The sequence below is a fragment of the Diospyros lotus genome, chromosome 13 (assembly GCF_014633365.1).
Source record: "Diospyros lotus cultivar Yz01 chromosome 13, ASM1463336v1, whole genome shotgun sequence".
Lineage (NCBI taxonomy): Eukaryota > Viridiplantae > Streptophyta > Magnoliopsida > Ericales > Ebenaceae > Diospyros > Diospyros lotus.
In genome coordinates, this window is record NC_068350.1 from 2,037,273 (window position 1) to 2,049,607 (window position 12,335).

The window sequence follows — 12,335 nt, forward strand, 5'->3', positions numbered from 1 at the left end:
TTTTTAACAGGTTACTGTTGATAGTCTTGGGACATTTTTTCTACTCTCCCGATAAGTAAAATATCACCAAATGGAAGCACAAATGTAAATGAAGCAAACTCTATCAGCCAAAAGAAGGAGAAGGAAAGGACAAAGGAACCTATAAATCTGCAAGCGTATATGGCTCATCCAAAAATTGCATAAGAGAAGAAAGAGAAATTATATCAGCCATTTGGTATTTTGTTTTTGGTTTGCATCTCCTTAAGAGTTGCATAAATCTCCATCTGCAGTTAACTGATTATTTTCCTAGAATTGGCTTTTGTTTTTGCATGCTTCTTCACTTCTCTATGTGTCTGTCACAGCTTTGAACTTCATCCTCCTCTTTTCTACCCCATCTATATTCTAGACAAATGCTACGGACTTGCAAGAAACAGATTGAACATTGCCACTCATTCATCTTGCAATGAAACAAATATCATTGAATAATATATTCTTGAACTTCAAAGGATCCTTTGTATTTCTCAACTGGAAATCGCTGGAAGGATTGTGTCTGATCTGCAGTTTTCCCAACCATGAGACTTAATCTACCAGCTTCTGTACTACATGTAGCACAAGAGCATATCAATTTAGTATGTTAGGTCTGATGTGATTAAAGTCAAGGGCTGGCCCTTTTGGGCATGGGGGGAGAAACTTGGTATGTTAAATTCAGCAGAGAAGCTTGCATGGCTTTAACTTGAAAATTTTTATTCAGTCACGTGGAAATGTAGTTACTTTTTGTATGCAGGGACATGATTCGGGCCATACGTGATTGCAAAACCGCAGCAGAGGAACGGGCTGTTGTAAGAAAAGAATGTGCTGCAATTCGTGAAGCAGTTGGTGAAAATGATGAACGGTGTAGGCACCGTAATATGGCAAAGCTAATGTTCATTCACATGCTCGGTTACCCCACCCATTTTGGTCAAATGGAATGCCTGAAGTTAATTGCATCTGATGGATTCCCTGAGAAGAGGATAGGGTATCTTGGACTCATGTTGCTTCTTGATGAAAGACAGGAAGTACTGATGTTGGTCACAAACTCGTTGAAGCGGTATCCAGCCTACGAGAATACTTCTTTTATTTTTTTGATTTAATTATTACTTGGCTTTCTTATTCCTCTTAATCCTAGATGAGTTGGTGTATCATAAATATACCCTTAATACTGGTTTAGTTTGACACTCAATAACCTTAATTTGTACACAGAGATCTTTATCAGTCCAACACATATATTGTGGGACTAGCTCTGTGTGCTTTGGGGAACATAGGTTCTGAAGAAATGGCCCGTGATCTTGCACCAGAAGTTGAAAAACTGCTGCAATTTCGTGATCCGAATATTCGGAAGAAAGTAAGTCTTTATAATAGTTTCCTTTTTATGTGTGTGTGCCAATAATTTTATCACTGGTTGTGTATAAATTTGGATTTATATGTTTGAAATTCTTTGCAAAGTGTTTGGTGGCTGAAATTTTTATGATGGGGTATACCTTTTCTCTATCATTTTGCATTCACAAGTTAGGCCTCTTTTTGGCTTCTTTCAATTATGTCTTTAGTTGTTTGCTGTCACTTTTCCTGAGGATTAGAAGTTATTATGGTTTTTATAGCTTTCTTCTTATGAACTTGTCTGGAGATTTGTTAATTCAAATATGTAAACATTTGACATGATTAGCAAAGTGGAAAGATTCCTTGAAGGGCAAAGCATCTGACCTTTGTACCTGATGCTTCCTAATTTAATATCCAAAATCTTCTTAATCCTAGCAATTTTCCCTTTCCTGTAGTAAACATGACATTTAAGAAAGGATTAAATAAGAAATGAGGTTATGTGTAATAAAATTGGAGTGACATCTATTGAAGATAAAATGCAGGAGATGCAATCAAGATGGTTTGGACAAGTGAGTTGAGTGGAGGAAATGGAGGAAGTTTCTAGCAAAAGGAGAGGAAGACGCGAAAACTTAGTGCGAAGCGATTAAACATGACATAGGATAGAGCTGGCTGGAGGTCTAGAATTCATGTAGCTAAACCCACCTAGTTGGATTAAGGCTTTTAATTGTTGTTGTAGTAAACATGACAAAATATGGGTTGTTACTTCTTGATATTGGATGAGATCATCTCATTGCAAAAGGTAATTCCAATAGTAAACCTAGTCTTTTTGTGAAAGAACAACTCATTTGAGTACACTATTTTTTTGTTTTTCTTTTCATGTCAAAGATGTTATTATATTATTCTTGTCATGTTATATGGTATTCATTTGTTTGGTGTAGGCTAGAAAAAAGTGTTGGTTGCCCTCTGCTTGCTAATAATAATAAATGTTAGTTTTATGAATGTTTGTTCTGGGAAACTGGTTTATTTTTTTTGTGTTCTTTCTAGCACTTCATCATTTATCCCCTAAGACCTATAATGGGAAATAGTCAGGTGGTTGATACTTGTGTATTGCTCTTTTCCAGTGAATCATTGATTCCATTTCCTTTAATTTGCAATACACGATCTTTTGTGTCTATTTGGTGAAAGTGAAGCTCAAAATAGCAACTGGATGGCTTGACATTTTTCATTCTTCATTTTCTAAATATAGTTGACTCATATGAAAATCTGTTGCTTGATTTGATTCTCTTTCTTTCATCATCATCAACTATTTAGTCCACTGGCCTACTTTTTATATTTTGTATATTTGTGTTTATTTTCTGTGTGATGCAGGCAGCATTGTGCTCCATAAGGATTGTAAAGAAAGTCCCCGACCTGGCAGAAAATTTTATAAAGCCTTCTGCTGCCTTACTTAAGGAAAAGCACCATGGAGTTCTATTAACTGGACTCCAACTCTGCACAGATCTATGTAAAGTCAGTGCAGAAGCTCTTCAATATTTTAGAAAGGTAAATTGATCATTTCATTATGTTGCTTTTGTAATTAGTGTTTAGAGTAAAAAAAATGTAGAAGATAAAATTAACCCTTTATCTAACAACTTAAGCTTTAAATCACAGCTAATCCAATATTTAGATAGTTGTACGTGTTTGGACCAGTTAAGTACTGAAGCCTGGCCACATGTGACGGCATGTGTTGAGAGTAAAAATAAATAAAGTTAATCCTCTATCTAACAACTTAATTTTTTAGATGAGATGGTGGTTATTAACAATTCAACAACTAGAATATGGTACACGTATGTGGATTGAACTTGGCCCAAAATTCAGTTGTAAAAATATTAAAGAAACTAGCAAGATGAAAAAACATGGTATTCCTCTTTTGTCTTGGTGGTCCAAGCTGGAAACTTAATGTGCTTAGGCATATTTCTCTCCTACAAGTCACATGCTCCACAAGAATAACTTGATATCTTAGCCAGGCAATCTTGCTTGTGGAACATGCTTAAATCAAAGGCCAATAAGCCCAGTTTGGCCCCTGTGCTAGACACTAATGGTCAATTTATTGCCTACACTTTTTTTGGAGTCAGTTGAATACTTAAACTCTCAGAACCATCCCAATATAACACCCACTGCTAGTCAAACTAATGGTTGACTCATAGTTCAAGTATTAAATTGGCCCAAATTTTATGAAAATTTGGATTATTTAGCATTAAACTTTTACCATCCTGAGAATTACTTATATGAAAATTGATTTTTTTAGATGAATTTTAACTGATTTGGAAATAATTTTATATTTTATTTTTACTACTTTTCTACAACAAAACCTATAAATGCTTGCTTCCTTTTTCACAGCTAAATCATGGGAATATGCCAAATTTAAATTACAGAGGCAGTTTGAGAAGCGTTTTTTTAATCAAACCACCATGGGTGGTTTGCCTGCCTCCCAAAACACAAACCAACCCACTATGTGCTTGAAACCACCCAATCCATTAAACTTCTAATCCTTAACCAAGTTTAATGTAAAGTTAGCACATCGTGTGCTTGAATAATTTGATACCTCTGCAATTTCAATTTGGTATGTTTCTGTTACTTAGCTGTGGGAAAAAAAGGCAAGTATTTATAGGTTATGTTGTAGAGAAGAAGTAAAAATAAAAAATAAAAATATTTTCAAAAGCAGTTTTGACATAAGTAAGTCTTAGGATGGTAATAGCGCTAAATAATCCAAATTTTCATATGAGTAAAAATTTCAGCCAGTTTAATAGTTAAACTATTAAAAAAGGGAAAATTTTATACTCACCGTTAGTCAACCATTAGTTTGAGTAGTGTGGGTATTAAGTTGGAATGGTTTTGAAATTGTAGAAATAATTTGACCACACTGTTCTAATGCACATAGAAGGAGAAAAGGCAAGGGTGTCAAGTCATGATTATCTTGTCAAACTTTCAATGTAACATTTATACTTCTATATGATTGTAGAAATGCACTGAGGGTGTGGTCAAAACTCTCAAGGATGTCATGAACAGCCCATATTCACCTGAATATGACATATCTGGGGTAATAGATCCTTTTCTTCACATCAGATTGCTCAAGTTTTTACGTGTGTTGGGCCAAGGAGATGTATATGCCAGTGAGTGTATGAATGACATCCTTGCTCAGGTCAGTTGCTTTGTCCTACTTTTTTCTTCTGCTATGAGCCATGTTATATTAGTTAAAAGATCTTTACATGCTTTTAGTTAAGCAGAATTCATCTCCACCTGAATTGGCAATTTGCTTTAATGTCCTCTGTGAGCTGAATTTAGGAGCACCTTTCTAGTTAATTCTTTTCATTTTCTCTTATTTTTCCATATTTCCTCTTCTGCCAGGTTCCTTTATCTGCAGTTACATATGCTAAGTCAAAAAATTACTGTAATTAGCAATATTTTGAAATGCATTGTATTATTGCAAGTGTGCCTTTTTTGTGTTCCATATTGAACAGATACCGTAGAAGAAGTCAACTTTTCTCCCGTAATCTTCCATTATCTAGTGTTAAACTTATATACAGAAAATTTCTACAAAATCTCCTAGATATTCTCCTAATTTACAGCAGTGATGGTCTTTATCTAATATACAACACAAACTTAAATTAAATAAGAATATTATCTTGAATAAAATCTGCATTATCTCAGGTCTTCTCCTTCTTGAACAAGGAGTCTTTTCCAACACTCCCTCTCAAGCTGGTGAATAGATGTCTATCATTCCCAACTTGTCTCTTATTACTTCAAATCCTTGTTTCTGCATTGCCTTGGTCAAGATATCTGTCTCTTGATCTTTGGTAGGAACATAAGTTAGTCTTATATCTCCTGCTTCTATTTCTTCCCTGACAAAATGCCTATCAATTATCACATGCTTCATCCAGTCATGCTATACTGGATTATTCACTATACTAATAGCTGATTTACTATCGCTATAAAGTATTTTTGGTGCTGTGATTGGCATGTCCATATCCTTCATCAACCTTTCTAACCAAATTAGCTCACAAATGCATTGTGCAATGGCTCAATACTCAGCCTCAACACTACTACGTGAAACAACCTGTTGCCTTTTGCTTCTCCATATGACTATGTTTCCCCATAATTTTGTGCAATACCTTGATGTGGATTTGCTATCTTTAATAGATCCTACTTAATCTACATCTGAATAGCTCTTTATTCCTCTTTTACTACTTTTCTTAAACAACAATCATTTCTTAGGTGCGCCTTTAAGATATCTTAAGATATGACAAGCAGCTTCTAGATGTCTTTTGGTTGGAGAATGCATGAATTGACTGATTATACTTACTGCATAGGCAATATCTAGCCTTGTATGAGATAAGTAGCTCAATTTTCCCACTAGACGTTGAAATCTGCCCATATCAACTTGCTCCTCTTCATTCTTTTCATCTTTATTCTTCCAATTTGGTTCTAAAGGAGTGCTAGCCAACTTGCACCCGAGTTTACCAATTTCCCTCAAAAGATCAAGAGTGTATTTTCTTTGTGAGATGAAAATACCCTCACTGCTTCTTGCTACTTCCAATCCCAAGAAATATTTTAAATCTCCCAAATCCTTAACTTCAAATGCCTCTCTTAGTTGATGCTTCAATAGTTCAATCTCTTGATGGTTGTCTCTGGTGATAATATATCATCCACATAGACTATAAGAATGGTCTTCTTTCCCTCAGAATTTGTCTTTATAAATAATGTGTGGTCAGCTTGTCCTTGTCTGTATCCATGTTGTTGTAAAGTTTCATTGAATCTCTTGAACCATGCCCTTGGTGATTGCTTGAGGCCATATAGTGATTTCTTTAGCTTGCAAACTTTCCCTCTTGTATCTTCTCTTTCAAAACCTAGGGGAATCCTCATATAAATTTCTTCTTTTAACTCACCATTCAAGAAGGCCTTTTTAATGTCTAATTGGTGAAGTTTCCAATGCAAGTTGACTGCCAATGATAGTATCACCTGAATGGAATTAAGTTTGGCCACCGGTACAAAAATTTCCTAATAGTCAAGGCCTTGAGTTTGAGTAAAGCCTTGAGCTACAAGCCTAGCCTTGTATCTCTCAATTTTTTCATCTGATTTATACTTAATAGTAAAGACCCATTTGCTCCCAGCGATGTTTTTTCCATTGGGTAATTTCACTATCTCCCATGTGGCATTCTTTTCTAGAGCATGCATTTCCTCCATTACAGCTTTCTTCCATTTTTTCCTCCTATAAAGCATCATAAATATCCTTAGGAATACTCACATTATCAATGCTGATAGTAAAGGCCCTGAATTGTGGGGACAATTTGGAGTATCCTAGGAAATTGGTGATAGGATGCTCAGTACAAGATCTGGCCCCTTTCCTCAAAGCAATAGGAATATCAAGATCTGATTTCTGCTCCCTGTTTGTCTCCTGCTCACTGTTAATACCTTCAGTATTCCTCTCGGTAATTTCAGGACTTCCCCAAGGTTCAGATAGGTTATCAGGTTGAGAATCAAAAGTTCTTCTTGAGTAAACCTTTAGAGGTGGTTTACTTTGGGGCTGATCATCCTCCTGATTTTTGGTTTCTTTATTTTCTCCCCTTTGACAGGTTTGAGGTGAAGGAATAGGTGCTGGACAAGGTTCAGATGTGGTTTGAGAGGATTCTTTGTCACGAATAGGTGTAAGGATAGTAGGAGACAAATCTGGAATAGGTATCAATGGGTCCCAATGAGGTGTTGTTTCAGTGAAATTCTGCTGGGAATTGTCATGGAAGAATGACTTATTCTCAAGGAATGAAACATCACAAGAAACAATAAATTTTCGGGTACTAGGATTGTAGCATTTATATCCTTTTTGGTTAGGTGAGTACCCCACAAATACACACTTGGTAGACTTGGGATCCAACTTGGACAGTGTTGGCACATTACTGTGAACAAAAACAATGCAGCCAAACACTCGAGGAGTAAGGGAGTTTAGGACTCTATTATGATGAGGAAAAGTTTCGAGAAGTACATCTAAGGGAGTCCTAAAGTTTAGAGTCTTTGAGGGAAGCCTATTAATGAGATATGCAACTGTTAATACTGCTTCTCCCCAATAGGAATTTTGGATTGAATGGGTAAACATAAGGGCTCTTGTTGTCTCAAGAAGATGGCGATTCTTTCTCTCGGCTATCCCATTTTGTTGAGGGGTATGTGGGCATGAGCTTTGGTGAATGATACCATGCTCGCTTAGGTATTTGTTGAAATCATTAGAGAAATATTATCTTTCGTTGTTGATTCTCAATATATGAATTTGGGTTTGAAAGACATTTTTGATCATGAGATGAAAATTCTGAAATACAAGACAAATTTCTGATTTGTCTTTCATTAAGAAAACCCAACATATCAGTGTATGGTCATCGATAAAAGTGATAAACCATTGAGTGTTAGTGAGATTTGAGGTTCTAGATGGCCCCCAAATATCACTATGAACAAGATGAAAAGGTTTTGAAGGATTATAAGCATGATTAGGATGAGAGGTTCTGGTTTGTTTTGCGAGAATGCAATGTTCACAAATGAAATCTTGAATCTTATTGCTAGAAAACGAAGGGTACAAACATTTAAGATAATCCAAACTTGGATGTCCCAAATGTTGATGCCATAACAATAAGTCTGAATTAAAAACCATAGACAAGGAAGATGAAATAAATGACCTAAAAACAGAAGAATAATCTGCTTTTGATGTTTGATAAAGTCCCCCACTCATCTCAGCACTGCCAATCTTCCTCCCTGAGGTTAGGTCCTGAAAAATACAACAATTTTTGAAAAAAGTCACCATGCAATCTTTATCTTGAGTTAACTTACTAACTGACAGTAAGTTGCATTGGAGATTTGGCACATAAAATACTGATTTAAGGGATAATTCTCCAAGATTTACAGTTCCTTTTCCTTTTACACATGATGTGGTACCATCAACCATAACAACATTAATCAGTTTATCACAGGTTTCATAATCAGAAAGCAATTTTAGATCACCTGTCATATGATCAGAAGCACCTGTATCTATGATCCAGCAGTTTGTAGGGCATTTTTGAGACATTAAAGAGTATATTTCAGTACCTTTTCCTGCCAGAGACACTGTTGGATTAGGATTCTCCGGGATTTCAGTTTGAGTCACCTTGGTTTGGTTTGGCAAGCTTTGTAGAGCCTCCATCTAAGCAGCAATTAGACTGAAATTTGCTACACTCCCTTTTTTAGCTTTCATTGTATAGGTTGATTGTGCTTCTTTTCTTTGACTTTTGGTTTCCATCTAGCTGACTTTCCATGGATTTTCCAACATGTATCCTTAGTATGGTATGGCCGATTGTAGTATTCACACCATTGTTTTTCTTTGGGGTTCTCTCCTTTAGTTGCAGCATATGGCTTTCCTCGGAAACTACTTAGGGCTGAGGCTGAAGAATATACCTCATTGTTAGACTGCCCTAAGCTCGAGAACATCACCTTCTTTCGACTCTCTTCCCTTCTAACCTCTGCAAATACTTCTCTCATTGTCGGGAAAGGTTTTGTTCCCAACAATCTGCCTCTAACCTCATCTAGATCCGAGTTTAAACCATGTAGGAAGTCAAACACTCTCTCGTTCTCTACCATCTTCTCATATTTTGTACTATCAACAGCACACTCCCATTTAATCTCATGAAATAAATCACTTTCTTACCATAACTCGATTAAGGTATTAAAATACTTGGTGACTGAGTTTGTACCTTGCTTGGTTGTTCGTATGAGTGATCTAACCTGGAATGATTGAGTTGTATTCTCCAAATCAGAGTAGACTTCTTGGATTGCTTGCCAAATCTCACAAGCCGTCTTTTAGAAAAGGTAAGTCCTTCCTATCTTTGGCTCCATTGAGTTCACTAACCAAGCCATAACCATGGCATTCTTAGCTTCCCATATGCCACATGTTGCTGCCTCTGAATTCGGTTTAGGAGTAATATTCAGACAGATGTGCCATGGTGTATGCTATTTGTAGACGACATAGTGTTGGTGGATGAAACAAAAGAAGGAGTGAACACTAAGCTTGAGTTGTGGAGAAACAATTTAAAATCTAAGGGATTTAAATTAAGTAGAAAGAAAACAGAATATATGGAATGCAAATTTAGTAAAAATGCAAGAGTGGATGATGTTATAATAAAATTAGAAGACCAAATCTTACAAAGAAGAGACCATTTTCGATATTTGGGATCAGTGATTCAAAAAGATGGAGAAATCCACGAGGATGTCGCACATAGAATTAAGGTAGGTTGGCTAAAATGGAGAAATGCATCGGGGGTGTTATGTGATGGTAAAATCCCATTAAAATTGAAAGGAAAATTTTATAGGACAGCTATAAGACCAGTCTTGCTGTATGGCTCAGAATGTTGGGCAGTCAAATATCAGCATGAGCAAAAGACGAGTGTAGCGGAGATGAGGATGTTAAGATGGATGTGCGAACATACAAGAAATGATAAAATTAGAAATGAAGTTATTCGTAATAAGGTCGGAGTAGTGCCAATCGAGGAGAAGATGAGAGAGACTAGACTAAGATGGTTTGGTCATGTGAGAAGGAGACTAAGAGACGCTCCTGTGAGAAGAGTTGATGAAATGGAACAATTAGTCACAAAAAGAGGTAGAGGTAGACCTAAGAAGACTTTGGGAGAGACATTAAAATTTGATATGAAATATATGGATCTAAATGAGGATATGACAAAAGACAGAAATACATGGAAGTCTAGAATTCATATAGCCGACCCCACATAGTGGGATAAAGGCTGGATATGTTGTTGTAGCCTTCTTTACCTTTCCCTCAGACAACTAATAGCATAGATTGTGACCATTCCCTATAGTTGGCCCCATTTAACTTGTGCTGTGTGATCTGGAGGGATTGGCTATCCATTGCTACTGGAATAATGGGTCCATGATGGTTGATTAGAGAGGTTGCAGAAGAGGTCTCACTGGACGAGACCTTTCTTGCCATTCTTCCGACTCAAGACTCCTTCAAGGAGTTGAAGACATGAACGAAAAAGAGTCCACAAACCGTGGCTCTGATACCATGAACAAATACTGTAGGAGAACTCAACTTTTCTCCCTTAATCTTCCATTAGCTAGTGTTAAACTTATATACAGAAAATTCCTACAAAATCTCCTAGATATTCTCCTAATTTACAGCAGTGATAGTCTTTATCTAATGTACAACACAAACTTAAATTAAATAAGAATATTATCTTGAATAAAATTTGCATTATCTCGGGTCTTCACCTTCTTGAACAAGGAGTCTTTTCCAACACATATGATTGGTGACTCGTGCATTTGTTTTCGTCTCTCATGGATACTTTCATATAGATCACCTTATTTCACAATCTCTTTAAATGGGTGTTGCATATGTATATGCTTTTATGGTCCATGTGTTTGATGGATATATATATTTTAATTTAATACAATAAAACATGGACCAACCAGTTATGTTTAGCATTGTTTTCATTATTGCTTCATCAATCTTGAAGTGGATGAGCATATTTTATTATGATTGAACTTCATTATTCCTGGCTGTTGGAACTGTTCGCCTTCTGAAGTTGTTGAATTTGAATGTTCAGAGAAGGTACACAATTTAATATTATTAGTGACAGTATTTCCTCCCCAGGTTGGTACAAAAACTGAGTCAAAGAAAAATGCTGCAAATGCCATTCTTTATGAATGCGTTCAAACTATAATGAGCATTGAAGACGATGGTGGCTTGCGGGTGCTTGCTATCAATATCTTGGGATCATTCTTGTCAAAACGAGACAACAATATCAGGTTATCCTGTGTTCTTTTAGCGTTAGCCCTAGCATATTATAGGGCATGACGATTATGGTTGATATTATCTTAGAGAAACCACAAAACATATACTTGATGCATAGATACTATTTGCATCAATGTGAAATGAATCCTTGTTCAAGATTGGGTAGAAAAAATTTATCCACCATTTTATTTTTATTTTACAGGCCTTTGCTTGGTTGTAGTATGAGAATTTGTGTTAACAAGCTCGAAAATGTTGATTTAACTTTGAAGCCAATTTGTGTATCTGATCTACCCATCAGCTTACTGATTCCTACAAATAGCAACATAGAAGCCTTTATCCCACCCATGTGGGGTCAGCTACATGAATTCTTACTCTCCAGTTGTTTTAATATATGGCCTTAGCTTCTTGATCCCTAATTTGATTAAAAAAAGAAAACAAGAAAACGGTTATTAGCTCATGTCTCCATGAGTGATAGAAGTTGTTTTAATATATGGCCTCAGCTTCTTGATCCCTAATTTGATTAAAAAAAGAAAAAAAGAAAAAGGTTATTAGCTAATGTCTCCATGACTGATAGAAGTTCAGGCTTTTGCTCTCACAATTTGTTAAATAGCTGAAGGGCAATTCCTTTTGAATGTGACATTGACTTAGTATGTAGTCAGCATTAAACGTTTTGCAGCCTGCTTTGCAATTTCTATAGTGACACATTGTGAATTGGTCACTTTTGATATCATGGGTCAATTATTCATGAAGATGGAAGATCGAGGAGGATATTCTCCACAACCTTAGAGTAGGATTGATATAATGGATCGAATGTATCTTGATTGTTGTGTGATTGTACAATTCCTACTAAGTTGTAGGAAAAAGCTTTTGGACTACTGTAAGTCCTGCTATGATTTATGGTACTAATGTTGGGTGCAATTAAAGAAACATGTTAAAAAAATAAGAGTAGGCAAACTTAGAATGTTAAACTGAATGAGTGGCATTACAAGAACAACAAATAAAAATAAGACACAACTCCTTTGTGAAGAAGTTAAGAGCTCACACCAATTGAAGATTAAAGAAACAAAGCTGTTTGAGATGGTATGCCATGTGCGTCCCAGTTAGTGTGCCTATAGGAAGGGGAATTTGATCACATGAAGGGTGGTAAAAGAAATAGAGGAAGTCCAGAGAGAACATGGGTTGAAGTGACCAAGAAGGATGTGATTAG

The 12,335-nt window shown here is 36.0% G+C and overlaps 1 protein-coding gene across 4 annotated transcripts in view; it reads left to right on the top strand.

Moving 5' to 3' along the window:
* Nucleotides 1-12,335, top strand: part of LOC127789109 (AP-1 complex subunit gamma-2-like) — a 28,118-nt gene that overhangs the window by 751 nt on the left and 15,032 nt on the right. For all 4 annotated transcript variants that reach the window (XM_052317894.1, XM_052317895.1, XM_052317897.1 and 1 more), the window contains 5 exons: nt 764-1,066; nt 1,219-1,360; nt 2,701-2,874; nt 4,334-4,513; nt 10,988-11,142. In XM_052317894.1, coding sequence (XP_052173854.1) covers nt 764-1,066; nt 1,219-1,360; nt 2,701-2,874; nt 4,334-4,513; nt 10,988-11,142 — 954 coding nt within the window. The remainder of the gene's footprint in view (nt 1-763; nt 1,067-1,218; nt 1,361-2,700; nt 2,875-4,333; nt 4,514-10,987; nt 11,143-12,335) is intronic.